Source organism: Carya illinoinensis, chromosome 9 (assembly GCF_018687715.1).
Source record: "Carya illinoinensis cultivar Pawnee chromosome 9, C.illinoinensisPawnee_v1, whole genome shotgun sequence".
NCBI lineage: Eukaryota > Viridiplantae > Streptophyta > Magnoliopsida > Fagales > Juglandaceae > Carya > Carya illinoinensis.
In genome coordinates, this window is record NC_056760.1 from 11,471,528 (window position 1) to 11,490,758 (window position 19,231).

At 34.4% G+C, this 19,231-nt stretch overlaps 2 protein-coding genes and 1 non-coding gene across 5 annotated transcripts; 1 reads left to right on the plus strand and 2 right to left on the minus strand.

The window, feature by feature from the left end:
* Window positions 1-5,523: 5,523 nt before the first annotated feature.
* On the minus strand, window positions 5,524-5,630 carry LOC122277919. The gene has a single exon (XR_006229223.1). It is a non-coding gene; the product is annotated as a small nucleolar RNA snoR77 (small nucleolar RNA).
* Window positions 5,631-7,102: 1,472 nt separating this feature from the next.
* LOC122276360 (early nodulin-like protein 2) lies at window positions 7,103-9,056 on the plus strand. The gene is made up of 2 exons (XM_043086007.1): window positions 7,103-7,490; window positions 8,518-9,056. The coding sequence occupies exons 1-2, from the start codon at window positions 7,310-7,312 to the stop codon at window positions 8,871-8,873; spliced, it is 537 nt and encodes a 178-aa protein (XP_042941941.1). The 5' UTR covers window positions 7,103-7,309; the 3' UTR covers window positions 8,874-9,056.
* Window positions 9,057-9,274: 218 nt separating this feature from the next.
* Window positions 9,275-16,536, minus strand: LOC122276359 (transcription initiation factor IIF subunit alpha-like). Of its 3 annotated transcripts, none has more exons than XM_043086006.1 (10): window positions 16,350-16,536; window positions 16,025-16,223; window positions 15,299-15,457; window positions 14,566-14,711; window positions 13,933-14,303; window positions 12,404-12,519; window positions 11,338-11,475; window positions 10,714-10,917; window positions 10,341-10,547; window positions 9,275-9,724 (listed from the first exon to the last, which is right to left on the minus strand). In XM_043086006.1, the coding sequence occupies exons 2-10, from the start codon at window positions 16,193-16,195 to the stop codon at window positions 9,635-9,637; spliced, it is 1,602 nt and encodes a 533-aa protein (XP_042941940.1). In that variant the 5' UTR covers window positions 16,196-16,223; window positions 16,350-16,536; the 3' UTR covers window positions 9,275-9,634. The 3 variants fall into 3 exon arrangements, with proteins under 3 accessions (XP_042941940.1, XP_042941939.1, XP_042941938.1); XM_043086005.1 differs by having other exon boundaries at window positions 10,699-10,917; window positions 16,025-16,268; XM_043086004.1 differs by having other exon boundaries at window positions 10,699-10,917; window positions 16,350-16,535.
* Between the last annotated feature and the right edge of the window lie 2,695 nt (window positions 16,537-19,231).

Here is a 19,231-nt window from a genome sequence, read left to right on the forward strand (position 1 = left end):
TGGGCGTTACATCCTTTCCTGATGTGTTGCCCAAATGACTAACACAAGAGGGGGGGTGAATTGAGTTGTATTAAAAAAAATAACAATTATAAATCAAATATATAATATAAAATATAAACAAAATATGAAATAACAATAAATATAAAGAGTAAGGGTAAGAGAGAAGCAAACTCAGTATGTTAACGAGGTTCGGCCCCACTGCCTACGTCCTCGCCTCAAGCTACCCCTTGAGGATTCCCAAATTCACTATTCAACCTCCTTTAGGTGGAGATGGAAACCTATTACACCTTTGAACAACACTGTTACAAAGGATCCGTGTAGAACACCCTCTACACTTGCAATCACCTTACAAGTGGTGATTCAACTATTCCCCGTATAGAATACTTTCTACACGTACAAGGGTTATACACACCATTTTTCTGATACAAAAGCTGATAGTTGGTAGATTATCAGAAAACACTCCTTAATGAGTGAAATAAGAACAATACAGCACAAACTATATCTCTCAAAATGAATGAGGATTAAGGCTCAATGCTTAGAGAAGAGAGAATGAAAGTTTTGAATAAATGTTGTATGCTCTGGATGTTGTAAATGTGAAGCTCTCAAATGATCTATTTATAGGCATATGAGACTTCATATTCAAATTTAAAAAGATTCACATGTCAAAGACAACATCATTCATTTTTTTTCAAAAAATTCAAATAAAAGGTTCTTCTTTTTCAATTGTCAAAGACAACATCATTCACTTTTTCAAAAAAATCAAACCTAATCTTTTACTTTTAGCATATGACAAAATGAGCACACTTTCCTTTTCAAAAAATTTAAACCTAATCTTTTACTTTTTGCATATGACAAAAGGAGAACACTTTCCTTTTCAAAAAATTCAAACCTAATCTTTTACTTTTTGTATAAGTCTAAAAAAGCATCAATCACTTTTGAAAATATTCAAATAAAACATGCACATGTGAAATATGACAATCAATCATCTTTAATATTTTCAAAGTTCAACCCTTTAATCAAGGCATGCACATGCAAAAGATGACAATCAATCATCTTTCAAAATTTTCAAATTTAATTTTCAAAAATATTCATGCACATGTGGAAAATGTATTTTAATGCTTTATGATAAAATATTAATTTTGAGCATAAATCTTAATTTCAAATTTTGAAGAGATTTACAATATTACTCTATAATTTTAATGTGAACTTGTTCCCTTCTTGCTCATGCTTGTTTCTTTAATGTGTTTGACTCCATTGTGTAGACAACTTGAACTTGACACTTCTTTATTCTTTGAATTCATTTGTTATCATCAAAATCTATGTGTAAATATATAATTACACAAAACTTGAAATCTTGGATTCAACATGATGGACCGTTCTTTGTCCTAAGGACTTCATTCTTTTTTCGAATGGACTCTAGTTCAGCGATAATTTTCCTTATTATCTTCTCTATCTCTGCAAGCCTTCCATCCATGTTTCTTGACGATACATCTTGGTCTCTAGTTACTTGTGATCGAGTAGTGGTGAGCATGTGAAAAGCATATTGGTTGTAGCATGTGAAAATGGATTGATGTCCTTTGGGGCCCATTGGACTGACCAACGGGCCTGGAAAACCAAATCGGCCCGAGAACTCATCAAGAAAGTAATCACCCGAGAACCCATCAAGGAGGGGGATCTATCATTTGAATATGGATAAACCCATTATCAGTGAGTTTGAATCTCAAACAGCAAATAAGCCCACCATATGATAATAACGGATGATGTATGAGCTTATATCTATATAGAAAACTCAGATACATTAAGATTTTATCTGCAGATTCATTGGTATTCAAAAGACTTCCTTATAGAGATATCTGACTTTGGCATTGGAGGCATTCCTGCAAACCCCCCAAGCCCACTCTATTCTTTGATTGCAGGTGCTTGTATGTGAGTAGCAGTGAAACACATCCACAACAGTAGCATGAATTTGTCAAGGCATACCTAATGAGAAAACATCCTATTAATACCACCTCTTAATCATTTCTTTGTTAAACAACTATAGAGGCCAGTATTTATCTTGAATTATTGATTACAATACTCTTTTTATCATGTCCTTGATTGCTTGCTTCAGTAAAGAGATATAATGGGTCTCGAGTCAAGTTGGGTGTCATTTCATAGATTGACTTTATGCTAGATAGAAAAGAATTCGAGCATCCAATCAATCTAACAAGGGAGAGATTAGCAACCAGATAGGTGAGTTTGTTTATTTTATACCCACCAATAATCACATTACACATATAGATTCTAGCAAAATATTGAATAGGACTTTATGCAGAGGATTCAATTAGTTTCATCCCCCCCCCCCCCCCAACCCATTTTTCACCTCCTCCCTCTCTCTCCTTCCTCCCCCACCCATCTCTCTCTCTCTCTCTCTCTCTCTCTCTCTCTCTCTCTCTCTCTCTCTCTCTCTCTCTCTCTCTCTCCCCTCCAATTCCCATGCCCCCCTCTATGTCTCTCTAACTAAAATATTCTCTCTCTTGTTTTGATGTTTTGATAGCTAAGGAGAAAGGCTAATGGTAGGAAAATATATGGGATTCTAATGTTTTGATAGCTAAGGAGAAAAGTTTACTCGAGGTTGTAGAAAAATAAAAGAGAGGAGAGATTGATTGAATAGGAGAAGGGGCTAGGGAGAGAGGAGAGATAGAGGTAGAACGGAGAGATAAGAAAGAATAGATAAATGATTGAATGAAATACACTCTACAGTAAAATAAGTAAATCTTCCACGTGTCTATTTCCTATTAAAGGGTGTAAAATGTAAAATGACATCCGTCCAGTTTGAAACTTTTCTCAATATCCAACAATGTTCCAACAAAAAGAGAAATCATGTGGGAATCGAGTGGTGATCCATCAGCTGGACCATTTGCAATTCTATAGAGTTCTAATATGTGCAAGGCTACTCACAAAATGGATAAAATCACTGGTCATGTGAGTATCCGTTTTCATTTTCTATCTCATAAAACGTAAATGATCATATGGACATGGTATACGACCCCTCATATAAGCAGTATTTTATTATTTATATGAAGAAAAATTCTATTATCAAGTCGGTATGTAAATCAGATTTAGTAAAATGCTTATATGATATAATTTAATTTAAAAAATAAATTTCAAAATTTAAATCTTACAAATTAAATTTTACTATTTAGATAATATGAAGTATGTAGTATGTACATGAACAACTCGAGAAAATAAGAACTCTCGGTATAAATAGTAAAAAGGCTCTTTGAATGATGCACTCTCATGTCCACCAAACCGTGTCCTAGCATTCCTCATCGTAAAAATTGGGACAATTTGTGAGATTAATGTACTCACTCATTAAAAACTGCATGAATAGGGTCCTACGCATACGAAACAAAGTGAACCAGATTAAACGGAGGATCCGTGGTTTTGAATTTGAGATGAGATGAGAGAGCAATAGAATTAGCTATAAAAATCAAAGCAAAATAATTTGTAATAAAAGAAATTAACATAATTTAAAAAATATAAAAAAAAAATTAATTTTTTATTATACTCTATTTATTTTATAAAAAAATTATCTATTTAGGTCTTATATTTAATGTTAGTCCATATATATCAAATATATCAAACAAGGAACTTCTTGAAGATAATGTCCTCTAAATAAAAAGGGTAGTGATAGGGTTACTTATTACTTACAATATATTTAGAATTTTTTATATTTTTATCATTTTTTTTAAAGTATTTTTTTAACATACTTAATTATTAAAAAAAATTAAAAAAATATATAATTTTATTAATACTTACTTTCTTAGTTATTAAGTAAAATAATTTTTTTTTTAAAAATTAAATATATATAAATAAATAATAGGAGAGCAGTTACCATCATTTTTCAAGTGAATAAAACCGTGAGACGAGGTCACCATCACGTACAATCCTCCATGATTAAAGGCAGATGAAAGCTTCTCAAATAAAAGGCAGCCCAAATACGACAAAAGATGGTACGTACCGTGGCTTGAAACCCATGCATGACGGAAAAGTACTTTCATGATCGAAAATTGACTAGGGAAAGAGCGGGCTCCCTTTCTTCAACCAGGATTTGTTTTGTTCTTACTAGCTAGAATGGAGTATCAGCATGGCTGCTGCCATGCACGTACCTTAAAAGACTGTAGTATGGCGTACCTTAAAAGACTGTAGTTACAACCCCTTCCAACCTCAAGTAACTGACCAAATGTCTCAACCAAATTGCATGCCTCTTGTAGCTGTTACAGTTCTTCAATGAAGGAATTAGCTAGCTAGCTAGCTAGTTTGTCCCTCAAAGTACAACCAATTATGGCTAATGCTTTCTGTTCTTTTCCCAAGTTGTTTTTTCAATTCTTAAACATCCTCGTCCTATTCTTCATCTCCATCCTTATAATTTAATTCAAAATCACTTTTCTTCAAAATTTTTCTTAAATTTTATTCATCTTTCAAAAATCTCCTACATCCCATTCTCCATCCCTATCTCTATTCTATTAAATAATATTTTTCTATTCTTTTTTTATTATTTTTTCTTTCACTTCTATTTACAAATTTAACTACTCAATATTTTTTCTTATTTTTTGAACTATTACTCTAGTGAATATTTTAAACAAAAATTTAAATTATTTTTTTGTGAATATAATAATATTTTTAAAATTAATTTTTTTATTTTTTCGTAATTAATTAAATTATTTTTAACATTATTATTTAAAACTATAAAAAATATGAGTATAAAAGAAAGTGTAGATGATTGAAAATTTTTTTATTTTATATATTAGAATAAAATATTAATAAAAATAATTTAGGGAATGAATAGTGAGTCTCCAAATATGGAGACTTACTATTTATTTCCTAAACTTTTTTTCTAAAATAGAGATCTGGATGTAGGGGATATTTCGATCAAAATTTCAAAATAAATTCTAAATTATGGAAAATATAGAGTTTTGGAAAAGCGGATGGGAATGCTGTAAGGTTTCAAATCTGAATGAAATTTGGACGATCGACAAACTCGATCCAGAGTTAACCCACCCGTACATGCCATCTACTCACAAGGGTACAAGAAAGTAAACAATGAATGTACGTTCCGTGAGAAACTCTCCGACTTGTATGATTGAAGTCATGTACTGCATGCATTGTACGTACTGACGAGAGGATCATGTGTTCTCAACAAATTTTAATTAAAATTTAATTAAAAAATTTATTTTTATAAATTTTAACTAATCATTTTATAACATTAAATAATAGCCTCTTCAAATCTATCACTATTCTATTAAAATTTTAATTTTAATTTTTTTAATTTTAATTGTAATTATTAATATTTATGTAATTGTAACAAACACTACAATTAATGGCAGAGGTTATAATTTTATCATACAGTTGGTAGGCGATCTTGCATTGAGATTAAATCTTCATACAGAAATCATCTATGAACACGAAGAACTCTCCTATCAACGAAAGTAGCATTTTCATGGTTTCACTGAAAGACTAGGAAGAAAAAACAAACAAAAGAATGTGCTTGAGCTTACTAGACCAGCTTCAAAGACATCTCAACAAGTCTATAGGGCAAAAGACATTTGATCAACGAGCAGTTTAACAAAACCCAATGGAATATACTTTGTTGGAATTGATACTCCGTTGATCCATAAATGATGGAAACAGAACCCGGCCAGTGGAATAATCATTGTGAAAGTGCAAAATGAGCTTCGTCTTTCTCTTCTTGCGCGGGTGTTTGTGGTATTTTCACAATGTTCTTCTTGCGCGGGAAAGCAGCAAACAGTAAGAAATGAATTTTTTAATCTCAAAATAATATTTAGTTGGGTTGGCCAAATTTGGCCAGCCAAATAATCTTTGGCTATATTCACTGTTAATTTAGTGAGTCTATTACAATGCATTAGTTGTACATCCTAGCTATTCTTTGACCAAAATTTAATTTTATTGAGTCCACTACTAATATTCTGAAAGTGAGATTCGAGCTGTATGGTTAATTAGGGACAATATCTCTAAAATAAAAGAGATTATATAGATATACCAAGTAAGTTTTATAACGTTTATATATAATTAATTAACCATGATATCATGAGTATTTCAAACAGCTTAGGTTTTTAATAAATTTTAAAAATTCACTTAACGTATTTACTTTCTTTTTTAGTAAGTCCTAATTAAATTGTTGTCTTTAAGGGATCTTTATATGAAAAATATTATTAATACTCCCATCTTATAATATCACAATATATCTAGTTGGTAGCCATGCATGATAGGTTAACCCCATGAAAAAAATATGCACAAATATTGCAATTGTTTTTAGATGTGGTGCGCGCATGATCTCTTGAAGTTCCTCTCGAGCGAGTGAGAACAAGACACATGAATGAACCTACAAAATCTATTAAACATGTAGTAAAAGGAAAAATCAATAGAACAATAATAAAACTATTTGATTTTAAGACTCAAAATTCATGCAAGAATTTGATAAGATGTTTAATTCCTTACTCTTAAGGTTATGTTTGGTTTGTGTGATGTGAAACTACCTCATTACTATTTATAAATTATTTATTATTTTTTTATTACTATTCACAAATTATTTGAGACCACTTCAAAATTCAAACGTAACTTTAACTGCACAGTCAAAATGCAACAAAGGTACACTTCTACACTATCTCATTACAAAAAAACTGTTTATTTGTGGTCAACTATTTCTTGTTAAAATTATTATTTCTTGTTAAAATGAGTTTGTTTTAATCAAAAATAGTTATTCTCAAATAATCCGTCACAAATAATCTTTTTTTTTATTGTTGCTGAACCAGAAAAATAGGGATCGATGACTAGTGGTAGGTTTAAGAGAGACTTAACTCTGTTTTTATTTTGTTTTTTCACCTTTTTTGATTTTCTCATTATTTAGTTTGAAATGTCGTAACTGTTGTTGACTGGGCGGGAGGGTTCTATTCGCATGGAAGATACATGTGGCCTTCTGGTACAGTGAGAAGCAATCAAGGGCATGCAGGTCATTGGGAACTTTTTCGTTCGGACGAAATCGAAAATAATAGAAGTGTATGTGTGCAGGAATAAAGCCAACGAATGCTCTAAGGAGTGGTTGAAATGAATACGCGTGTGGGCTCACACTCATCAGTCTCTTCTTCATGTAGGTTTGGGAAAGGAAGCTGCCTGGAAACCGTACGTTCCATATAGTGAGCTAGCTGAAAGTGCATCCTCTGCTTTTCCCCTTGCTTACTTCCCTCACCCACGAGTTTTAAAAGCTAAGAGAGAGGGAACGCTGTTTAGGGTGGTAGGTGTGCTAATTATGGCTGCGTTAATGAAGATGGTGGATGTTGCTCTGGTTCTCCTGATCTCCCTGAGCCTTGGAGGGAACTGGGTCGAAGCCCAAGTGCACCATGTGGTCGGAGACGACCGCGGCTGGGACCCATCTTCCGGCGTCTCTTCTTGGTCCTCCGCAAGAAACTTCAGGGTCGGAGACAAAATCTGTAAGCTCTCTCTCTCTCTCTCTCTCTCTCTCTCTCACAGCGCTTAATTAGGAACTAAATCACATGCATGCAGGGCTGGTAAGTAAGTAAAGGGAGGACACCAACGAAAAAGGACTTGCTAATCTTCATGAGCTATCTGTTCTACTGTCATTTAATTACACTTGTTCCTATGAAACAATCATCTAAAGCTAAACACTCTCTAGATTTAGTAAGCTGTGACCAGCACTGCTAGGTTTTGGTTGAAGAAAAAACTGCACGGCAATAATTAACTTATTCCAATTTTCCACCCCACCCCCTACAGCACTAGTATTGGTTTTTTCATATGCATTTTTAAAATTAGTCTTTTGAAAATTGATTTTGTATATCAAGAAAAACTCTCACATTAAATTATACATCTTTGAATCAAATAATAATAAAATATTATTTTTTTAATTTTTTTAAAATTATTATTTTTTATATATTTTACGATTAGTACCATGTGTTCAAAAATAGCAATTTCATATATCTAAATATTACTAATTTCATGTATCAAAATGATCAATTTTATCAATAAATATTAATATGTACTAAAAAATAATTTGTATCATCAACTTAATACAAATTTCATATATCAAAATCATCTTAATACAAATTCCACAAAGTTGATTTTAATGGGTAGAAAAGAGAAAAAAAATTAAAAATAATATTTGGAGAGTGAAAAGTGATTCTTCAAATTTGAAGAATCACTATTCATAACTATATATGCAAAAATTTAGAGATGCATAAGTCAATATAGATGAATTTAAATATATATTATTCAAATTTGAAGATAAAGATAAATATGAATAAGCCAATGGTTGTGCTCTAAGAACTTTAAAATTACATAGAAAAACATAAATTGTTCTATCTTCTCTTTTTCATGATTTTTTTATTATTTTATTTATGGGCTTTTGCAGCCGCAAAATATAAGCTTTGATTTGATTACTTATTATTTCATGCATCCATGAATATTTCATTTCTACATGATATGGACGTTGTGAATGGGCAGGGTTTACGTACTCTTCATCACGGGAAAGCATCGCTGAGCTGAAAAACAAGGAAGAATTCGAGAAGTGCGATGTAAGCAACCCTATCAGAATGTACACGGACGGCTTGGATAGCATCTCACTGGATGAGAAAGGGTTCCGTTACTTCGCGAGCAGTAACCCCGAGAGTTGCAAGAACGGGCTGAAGTTACACGTTGAGGTGCTGCCTCAGGAAGAACCTGAAATCCCAAAAGTAGCTACATCGGAGGGCTCCGTTCTAGATGTAGCTGATGGGCCCACAATCCCTTCTAGCTCGGCCCATCTTGTTGGAAGCTTTATCCTCTTGGCCTTCGGATTTCTTTGCTGCTATGTTGTTTGATGGGGGGACACCCTAAAATGTGAAAATAGAAAAGAAATGACTATTTGTCGTTTCGGTATGTTTTAACTTTTAAAATTAGGACTACTTCGGAGTTTCTATCTACAGTCAGTTTGATTCTTGCTTTATTATGGATTAAGGAAATTATAAGAACTTTGAGCTTTAAGAGCTTGCAATTGTTGTTAATGCCTTTGAATCTTGCAAAATATTATGGAATAAGCCATAATCTCTTGTTTAGGTAGGACATCTCTCTTCTATATCATCGCTTGGGTGTACGGTGTACCCAAAACATATATTGGATACATATTGGATCCAATCAAAGTCATGAAGAGGAAAAAGTATATTGGGAATGAGTAGTACAAGAGGTAAAAAAAAAAAAAAAAAAGAAAGAAGAACAGCTATTCTTGAGATTGAATTCGCTTAATTCAGATCCAAAAGAGAATTGATCCATTCTCCATAGAGTAACAGGAAGAAATGCTCCAGAAAAATAAATATACAGAATGCGATTAGTGCCCAACCACCGCAGAATAATACAGTTACACAGTAAATGCATAGACATGAGTAGAATTCATCAATCGGAAGAAAGAAACCCATGCTTATCATCCATAACCATAAAGTGACACAGCTCTTAGTCGGAAATACAAAACAAACTCTTTCTAATACCACCTTTTAGGGTGGGGAAGAGTTACTGGAAATGATCGAGATGGTTGGACTAAGCGGATGGACACCAACTGCAAATAAAAAGCAGATGTACTGGGATCCAATCATCGCTCTCTCAAAACAACATAATTAGATCCATTTGTCCTCTGTATCTTGGAAATTTTTCTCAGGATGTCTGCAAAAGCTTTCTTGTCCTGCACCATCAGCAGAAGCAATAAATAACACATCACACAATCCATAAACGAATATTTGTATAAGGGATCAAGCATGATTAAAGTGAGATGCCATAACTACTACATCATTCAGAAAATAATAGATATGGTGCCATTACATTGATTTTGAATTGAATTTATTAATCTGCGGATATGACAAAATGTACAGTGGCATCAAAATGTTGAGCATTCCATATCTTTGGTACTTGGTGTAAAAATGTGTGCATATGTGTGCGCATGCGCATGCACGCAAAATGTCTAGTCACTAATTGTGCTGAATTCAGGACAAAAAAAGTCTAAAAAATATGGTACATGTAACAATACTATTAAACAAGAAGTGCGGTGGCTTGTGTGCTCATTTTCCACCCACTGCAACTTCTAACACTTTTTTTTTCTCAAACAAAGAGGCAACCAAGTTGACTGGGCTGATTATAGAACCATCCATGTGTTCATGATTGGGAAATCTGACCATTTGAAACAGCCCAAGATAGGTTTAACTTGTTATGGTAAAGGATGTTACCCAGACCAGGAAAAAAGCAGGTTATGATTGACTGATTGCAGTGTTCAGTTCAAGTCTTAAGACACTGAAATAGCATACCTCTGGGGATCTTAGTCTTGCTTTAAAATTAGCAACAAGATCCTGTGTTGTCACAGGTGTCTTCTGTATTAAAACAGCTCTGATTTCTTCTTCAGTGACAGGCCCAGCAGATGATGTTGGCCCAGTTTTCGATGATGGTGTAGCTTTTGAAGGCACGCTGCTTTTAGGAGGAGGCACGGTTTCTTCTTTTAAAGAAGGTTTTAATTCCTAATCAAGAAAACACAAGTCAAATTAAAATGACAAAATAATTCAAATAAAACATTATCATCTTTCGGGAGCCTTAAAATAGAGGATAAACGCATCATATAGAAGAAAAACTTTACGCAAAATAAAAGGCATTCATCAAATATAGTCGTACATTTTCTGTTTTCACCTTCTTTGGAGGTGCAGCATTAGACACTTTCGCATCGTCGCCATTTAATTTTCTCTTCGCCTTTGCAGACTTAGAGGTAGATGGGGTTCCCCGAGCAGGTCCAGAAGGTATCGTTTTTACAGGACTGTTTTCAGCAGGTTCCTCTTTAGGTGCATCCTTCTGCTTTGGAGCCAGCACAGGATTAACACCAATCTCATCATCCATCTGGACAAAACAATACAAAAGCTCCATCAATGGAGGAAAACGAGTGCAAGCAAATTTAGAATACATTTTACATTGCTCGCACATCGAGGACACCTAGAAAAAGTGCATGCAGTTTAGATAAACAGTCTTTTCTTTTTCTTTTTTCTTTTTGTTTTGGTTTTTTTGGGGAAGGGGGGGGGGGGTGTTAAGGCCGTACATGGCAACTCTTATGAATCTCCGTGTACAAAACTAAATCAATGACTTCAACGTTGCTAAAGAAGGGGAAAAATGCCTCCCCATAATTCGACAAAATGCATTAAATGGAGGATCGTGAAAAATTAAATAAAACCATTGCCATAGTTTCACATCATCTCCTGCAAAGTAATAATAATGTACCCAAGGTGTTAATATAGCGAGTACTAGAATTAAGCATCAACTTACATCTTCCTCATCATCATCATCATCCTCTGCATCTGAATCGTTAAGTCCACCAGTTCGCCCAAGCAGCTTCTTCAACTCTTTTCCAGATTTGCTCAGTCCACCCTCCTCTCCATTATCTTCATCCTCATCATCTTCATCCTGCAAGAACAGGCAAAAAAATTATTTTCTTGGCATTTTTTAATGTCCAAAAAGGAGGGATTTTGTTGGTTCAGGATTTAGACTTGGTCCAAAAATAAACAGACAGATCTAATCAGACAATATATATATATATATATTTTTATATGTAAATGATTGTGTTAATAATGATAGGCATAGCATGAGTACACAAGATGATATACAAGAGATAAGCCTATCTAGGGCAAAGCAATGGAAACAAGAAAGTCATGAAAATCAAGGCCATTAAAGTCTACAGCTAGGGCCCATAGGTATAAAGTTCTAAAAAAGAAATATCTAAGTTCCTCTATTGAGCGCTCCTTGTCTTCAAACGTCCAGTCGTTGCGCTCCTACCACAAACACCACATAATGCAGATAGGAACCATCTTCCACACCGCTTTGATTTGGGGGATACCTCCTAGAGTCTTCCAGCTGGCCAATATTTTAAAAGAGTCTTCCAACATCAGACAATATTTTAAAAGAGATGCATATTTAGTTAGTTCAGGATTTCAACTTTGTTAAGTTATAGATCCATCCATAACTGAAAGTTTATTTAATTGTCTTCATGTCTTCTTTTACAAGTAAGATAAGCTTATGATCAGGAAAAAGGAAACAAAGGCATATCTTTTTTTGATAAGTATTTCACTTATCAAGGTACACAAGGAGTCTACTTCAGATAAACCTAATGAGGGAAAAAAAACAGAGAAAAAAAAAAAATTTAAAAAATCCTGGAAGCTAAAGCTAGGAAGACATAGGTGGGCTGCCATCCAATTGCAGAGTGATTAAAAAACAACACCTTCTAAAAAAAATAGTTTTCCAGACCATGTAACTGTGTATCGTAATACATCTTCAGCAACAAAAATTTTCCAGAAGGGTTGACCCAATAAGGAAGTCACAGAGTGTCCAGACAGACCTGCTTAATTTCTGGAGGAGCAGGAACTTCAGGGGCCAGTTCTTCCCTTTCTTCGGGATCATTACCAACGGCTTCATCATCATCAGTGAAAATTTCTTCATGCTCCCAATCATCACCTGGTACATTCAAGAGGGAACAGATCCACCATAAGCATGGATATGACTAACAGAGGAAGTCATCAGGTATGCTCAATTATTACTATGACAGGAACATTCTTAACACAAACAGTTGCTTAACATAGACACTATGGTAAAATCCATATCGTAATGCCTTTCCTTCATTCCACATTCAAATTGAATTTACTTGGGCTAGAAATAGGAAAAAATTGGTGCAGTACAAAAAAAGCAACCAACCAAAGACATGCAATTTTTTCAAGGATAGAAGTACGATGGTATAAATAATATGAACTGTGAAAGTATAAATTATACTGGGTTGAATCCAAAACAGATTCACGTTAAACACCTCCCAAAGCAGACCTCAGGAAATTGGATGAAAGGGGGCTTCAATTATGCTTTATAACATTTTTTTTTTTTTTTTTTTAATGACAGGGGAACCACCCCACAGCAGAGCCTTTAGGACTCACCCATGGAACCTAAACCCCTAGGGAGATGAGCACAGCAACCCACCACCATCCACCTACTTAAATCGCAGTTTTGATCCCAGGGGGAATTGAACCTGTGACATGGGGCTCATGCACACAAGTTTGCCCTTACCACATGGGCTACCCACAGGTAGGTGTTTTATAACATTAAAAGTACAATTAATCCTCTAAAACCAAATCACTGCATAAAAAGAGCAACCACCCTCCAAAGTCCAAGCTGCAACCCCCTTGAAAAGATTCCTTTCCAACAAGCATATGCCTAGCTCACATTCCTAGGAATCCACCACTGCATCCATAATAATGTGAGCCCAACTCCCACGCCATTATACAATCTAGAAGGAGATGGTCAACTGCTTTTTCACTCTTCTTGCACATGCAGGGCCCATCCACAGCTATCTCACTCCTCTGCTTAAGGATGTTGACTGTCAAGATTTCTCCCAAAGCAGTTGTGCAATGGAAAAATGGTACGTTCAATTATTCCTTTTTTTATAGGTAAAAGATTTTATTAGTATTAAGTAACAAGGCATTATCCTAGTACATGAGACATATACAAGAGAGTCATATAACATAAATGCCATCTAGAGTCATATCTTGAAATCATAGACAGCAACAAATACTCAGAAATCAAGTGACATCATAAAACATATGGCTAATAGAGATACACTTCAAGAAAGTGACACATAACAATTCCCTCAGCATCATTTAATTGTTTAACGGGAATGAAGACTCTTAACATCTCCACTCATTTATGTTATAGATTTTCCTTGAGGATAGAACCAAACTGATCTGAATGGTACTTTTGTGTATTTTGGCATGGAATTTCGTCACTTAAGGTGGCCCAACAGAAAATTGACCAGAAATGAGGAAAATAATCCATGGAGCTTCTTCTTTAGATGAAAAACAAGGTACAGTAAGGAAAAATGCTTACCCTTCTCAATATCATCATCATCTAAATCAAGATCACCACCTCTCGGACCTTCCTCGTCATCATCACCACTTCTTTTGTTGAGTCCCAATCTATTCTTCCTTGCGACCTCTTCCTCTTCATCCTCCTCCCCTTTATCTGAAACATTACCTTCTTCATCATCACCAGTCATCTTTTTACGTGCCCTACCACCAGCCACACCACTATCTTTGTCATCAGACCTCTCCACTCCACCAAATGCAGCAGATCCATTATTTGCAGCTTTCATCATCCATCTTTCATATCCATCGGCAGTCCTTTTCCGGTTATTCATCTTTTCTTCTGCTTCCTCCAGTGTAAGTTGCTTATATTGTGCAACTTTGTTGAAGTTATACCTAAAGATTTGATGGGTCAAACCACCATTACAAAAATAAATAAGAGTAACATTTAAGTTCACATTAAAATACCAACTTTCCAACATATGGAACACAATGCTTTATACTGAATGATTTAAGTATACATTTTCAACTAATATATCAACAGAACAATAAAACAAAAATAAAAAAGATCTTTTAACAATCACCCTTAAAAAAGGTAAAACAAAAACCATTATATTCATATTGACAAGAACTCTTGTATACATTGGGTCGTACATACCAAGAACCAGCAGGAATAGCAGCAAACTCCTTTCCTTGCATCATTAGTAAGTAGTAAGTAGCGGATGGTGCACCTTCCATCTGACCTTGGAACTGAAATTGCCCTGTTTCATCCTCCAATAACCATGGTTTATTCTTGTACTTCTCCTACGTGATGCAATAACAAATTAATAAGAATGAGTGAGTGAGAAGCCAATGAGTTGCAAGAGAGGTAGCATTTTGATCTGTCTATTAAACGGGAGCAAGGAAACTTCATGTGGTATCTGCTTTGCAATCAAGGTCTGGATGCAATTTGAGAATGGCACATTTTTCCTCCAATTATCACACAATGCTATGTTACTAGCCATATTAGATGCAAATTAGCATTCCTCTCATTTTAGATAATGGTGCAATTAAGGGCAAAATGAAAAAATAAATGCACACAAATGGCTTCTTTCACTTAAAACCCTGAACTTTTAACCTATGCAACACTCCGCCACCAGTTAAAACCAAATAATAGACCAAAACCAGCTTTATAATGGAATGAGAGATTTATGTATATTGTTTCAACTTTTAAACCATGAAGAATTAAACTAGACTAGACCGGGCACAACCACAACAGCAACATCATTACTGTCCAACTATTATAATTCTAAGAAGTCCAATTCCCAATATGAAGTGCTGGGATTCCCAATAGTACAAATGCAGGTATAGATGAGCAAAAAATGCCCAATAGGTCTGGATGAACTCAGTACCCGTAAAGCATCAGTAAGTTGCCGTCCTTGTAGACCTTCTTTCTGGAGAGACCATTTATTTTCCGCACTTCTCTTCTTTGAAAAATTTGGCAACCCGGTCACAAATCTACCAATAAAGTAATTCTTGTCGCTGCTAGAACTCGCACGAACATTATACTCCTATAATGAAAATAAGTAGATGAGCACATAATCCTTCAGATTACAACAAAATACATGTAATCTATAAGGTACTCAAAATCAGTAACGGAAGAAAACTGGAAACACCACCAATATGTGCTGGTCTACATGTAACTATATTACTGTTAAAAAATATAGCTACATTAAACGCTAAAAACTTATTAGGTTCAAATATAGCACGAGTCTCTTCACCTATTGTTCTGTCCTTATACCGACCTTTTCACAACTTAAACAAGAACTTGGGCAAACTCTCCACCGAGTAAAAGTTAATATCATATAAAATCAAAGCACTCACACGGCAAAAGAAAAAAGTTCCTCACTAGCATCAAAATTCAGAATTCTGTTTCAGAGAGCAAAACCTAATTATAATTGAATCATAGAAATTACGAACTTTCTTTTTGCCAATAGTAACAGCTTATATTGAACATTATAATGTAAGGGAGAAAAAAAACGCATGTAGACACTTAACAACAAAACCTATGGTGTGTGTTTGTGCGCGCGCGTGCGTGCTGTGTATCAGAGAGAGAGAGAGAGAGAGAGAGAGAGAACTCGAATCAAACGCGTCACTGTGGCACCACAGTCGTAGCATTTTTCATGGTTCTCGGCCTTGGTTTTGCCACAGCTCAAGCACAAAGTCATGTGCTTGCAATTGCTTCCGTACAAGTCCGTGGTCGATCCACACCCACTACACGACGGCTTCAACAGCAGATCGAACGACATGCTTCCTCCTTCGAAAGGACAACGACAACTTGTTTTCCAATGAAACAAACAGATATTCAGAGATGATCAGACACTACGAAAGAGGAGAGCATGAATGAATGATCAATAACCTAGCGTACGATCAACAATCAATTCAACCAAGAAATTTCATTACCTTTGGATCGATTGATACGAGAATTCAAGGAGAGTTTTAATTTTGGTGATAACGGGAATTAGTTGGCTTTGATTACTGAGAGTTGATTTATGATTCGGTTCGCTTAAGACTTAAAGAGGCCTTGTTCATGTTGATGGAGAATAGCCTGTGCTCAAGTGGGAGGGGAAGGATAATTAGAGAAAAAATGTTATTCCGTCGATATATATATAGGTTGACAAAAAAATAAATCATAATAAATTTAAACAGATTTAAAATACGTCATCAATTTACAAAACTTGAACAAAACCTATTAAAAAGAAAGAAAAAAAAAATGGACTTTCTATACAAATCGAGATTATAATCTTTCAGCCAAGTCTCATCGAACTCAAATTCCTCTGCATTATAATCTATGACTTCGCCCTCCCCATTGTTATTACAAATAAATGACGGACAAGTTCAAGTGCAAATCAACAATCCATAAACTCAATTTATTAATTTAAAGGATAATTTGTGATTACTAGAATCAATATTTTATCATTCTTTTTTATTTTTATCATTTTTTTTTTTAAAAGACGATGTTATCCCAATTTTATTTATGCCATCACTTGTGATAGAGAAAAACCGTAGTTATAACCAAATACTTAAGGGATACAAAGAAACGATAAAACCAAGATCTAAGCATCAAAGAAACTAAACCATCCAGAATCAAAGCACGATTACAATCAAGTACATGGAAAAACAAAAACCGAACCTAGACAATAAGAAAGAACCCTTCAAAAGAGACAAGCAAATCAAGATAACAATGACAAATAAAACAAATGCAACTTACCAGAGAAACCATTAAGAAGTCCACAAATAAGGAATGTTAATTATATCTATGTAGAAAAGACCTCTTAATATACTAGACAGTTCACCAGACCAGTAAGAATTTAAACCACTAGCTCCCATCTTGGCTAGGTAATCCACCATAGCATTACCTTCACGGAAAACATGATTCACTTTATATTTCATACAATTAAGATAACAATGTAATTCCTCCCAAAAATCTTCTAAATACCAGATATTACAACCACCCTTGATAAACCAGTTAACCAACAGCTGAGAATTAGTCTCAATTTCAACTTGAAAAAAACATAAGTGATAGCACCAACGAACACCTTCCAACAAACTTTTAAATTCAGTAGAATTATTATAGCCCTGGTCCAAGAAAATAGAATAAGCATCAAGTAACCTACCACTATCATCTCGAATGACATCCTAGCACTTGAAGGTCCAAGATTACCAAAGCTACTCCTATCAATATTAATCTTAACCCAACCCTGAGGAGGCCTAGTCTACCTCAACACATGAACCTTCTTAGGTCTAGGATATAAAATCACAATATCTAGTATTTGTAAAATAGCAACATCCTTGTTAGGAAGACTAGTAACTTTATCATTCCCTTTGCTAATACAAATGGAGAAAACATGTTAACTAAGTCACAACTCTCTTTGCTAATATTATATTTGTCAACCATTCGTCAATATTTTTTTTTTCACTTTTCTTAATTTTCTTACAACCATGTAACCCTAAACATGATTTTTCAATTCCTAGACATAATTTTCATCTAATCATTAGTAGACCCAATCACTTCAATAAAATTTTTTCCACTAAATTGGATAGTTCAATCTGTCACTTTCCGATCAACAAGATACCACATGCGCCCCACCATTGTGTTCGCTAGCTGCCGATCTTCAAAATTCCGATAAAGGAGCCGCCAAACGACCGCTATGTGGTCCGCACGGGCCACCAAAGTTATATGACTTTTCGACGCACCGGTGCGTTTTCCAACCTCCTATTACCACATGCACGACACAACTGGACTCCCCACTTTGAATCCTTTCGACCCCAATCTCTAGATTTCGTTTGCACCAGCGCTTGTAGAACAGCTGTCGACTTCGCTGCACATCCTCCAAAAGCTTGCCAGCGACCCTGATTGACCGATTCTAACTATTTGACTATATTACTGCCTTCCCTAACCGAGAATCTGGAGGAAAAGGATGTGAAGACCTTCGTCAACAACTTTGGATCATATGGTTGCATTGCTGCTTTCATGGATGTGGATCTCAACCGCATTCGAGAAATCCACCAATTGAATTTTAAAACCGCTATTGTAGCAGTCTCTTGGGTTTGGGTCCATTATTGGTCTCATCATCCATTTTTATTTTATTTTCTATTGTATGCATTGTAACTTCTGTTAAGGGATTTTTGTCAAGATCTTCCGCCCTCTCCTCTTGCATTCTCATTATTACTTGAATGTAAGTTTGATGAAAAAAAATAAAACATAAAACTCATCTTAAGAAACTACGATTGCACTTGCCCAAGATTTTTTTTTTCAATTTTTCTTTAAGTTTTCAATACAAACATGTTTTAAACTATAAAAATATTTTGACAAAATCTATTTATAAGTCTTTTTTACACACTCGATACATCGTTAATGTGAAAGCTTTCCACATTAGTTATGCTAAAAATTGATTGGTGTTTTGATTTTTTTTTAAATTATAATGAGTTATTTTAAGTGGTGTGTTAGCACATTGATTTATGTATAGCAAAACTCATATATAGATATATAAATATATATATATTTTATCTCTTCAACATAATGTGATCTAATCATGTGTAGAGCCCATCACTTTTACAACACGTAAGCAAACACTCTATCAACCTTTTTCTTAATTTTAAGTGGACATCACCAATGGTTACCAAAAGATTTACTTACTGGATAATTTTTTATTATTGAATTATGGTAAATATGTCACATTTTAGATAGTATGATGAATATTAGATTAAAGTATAGTGTATAAGATTACTATTTTTTCAAATAGACTGCACGAATCTACCGTACTCTAAGACTATAATTATTT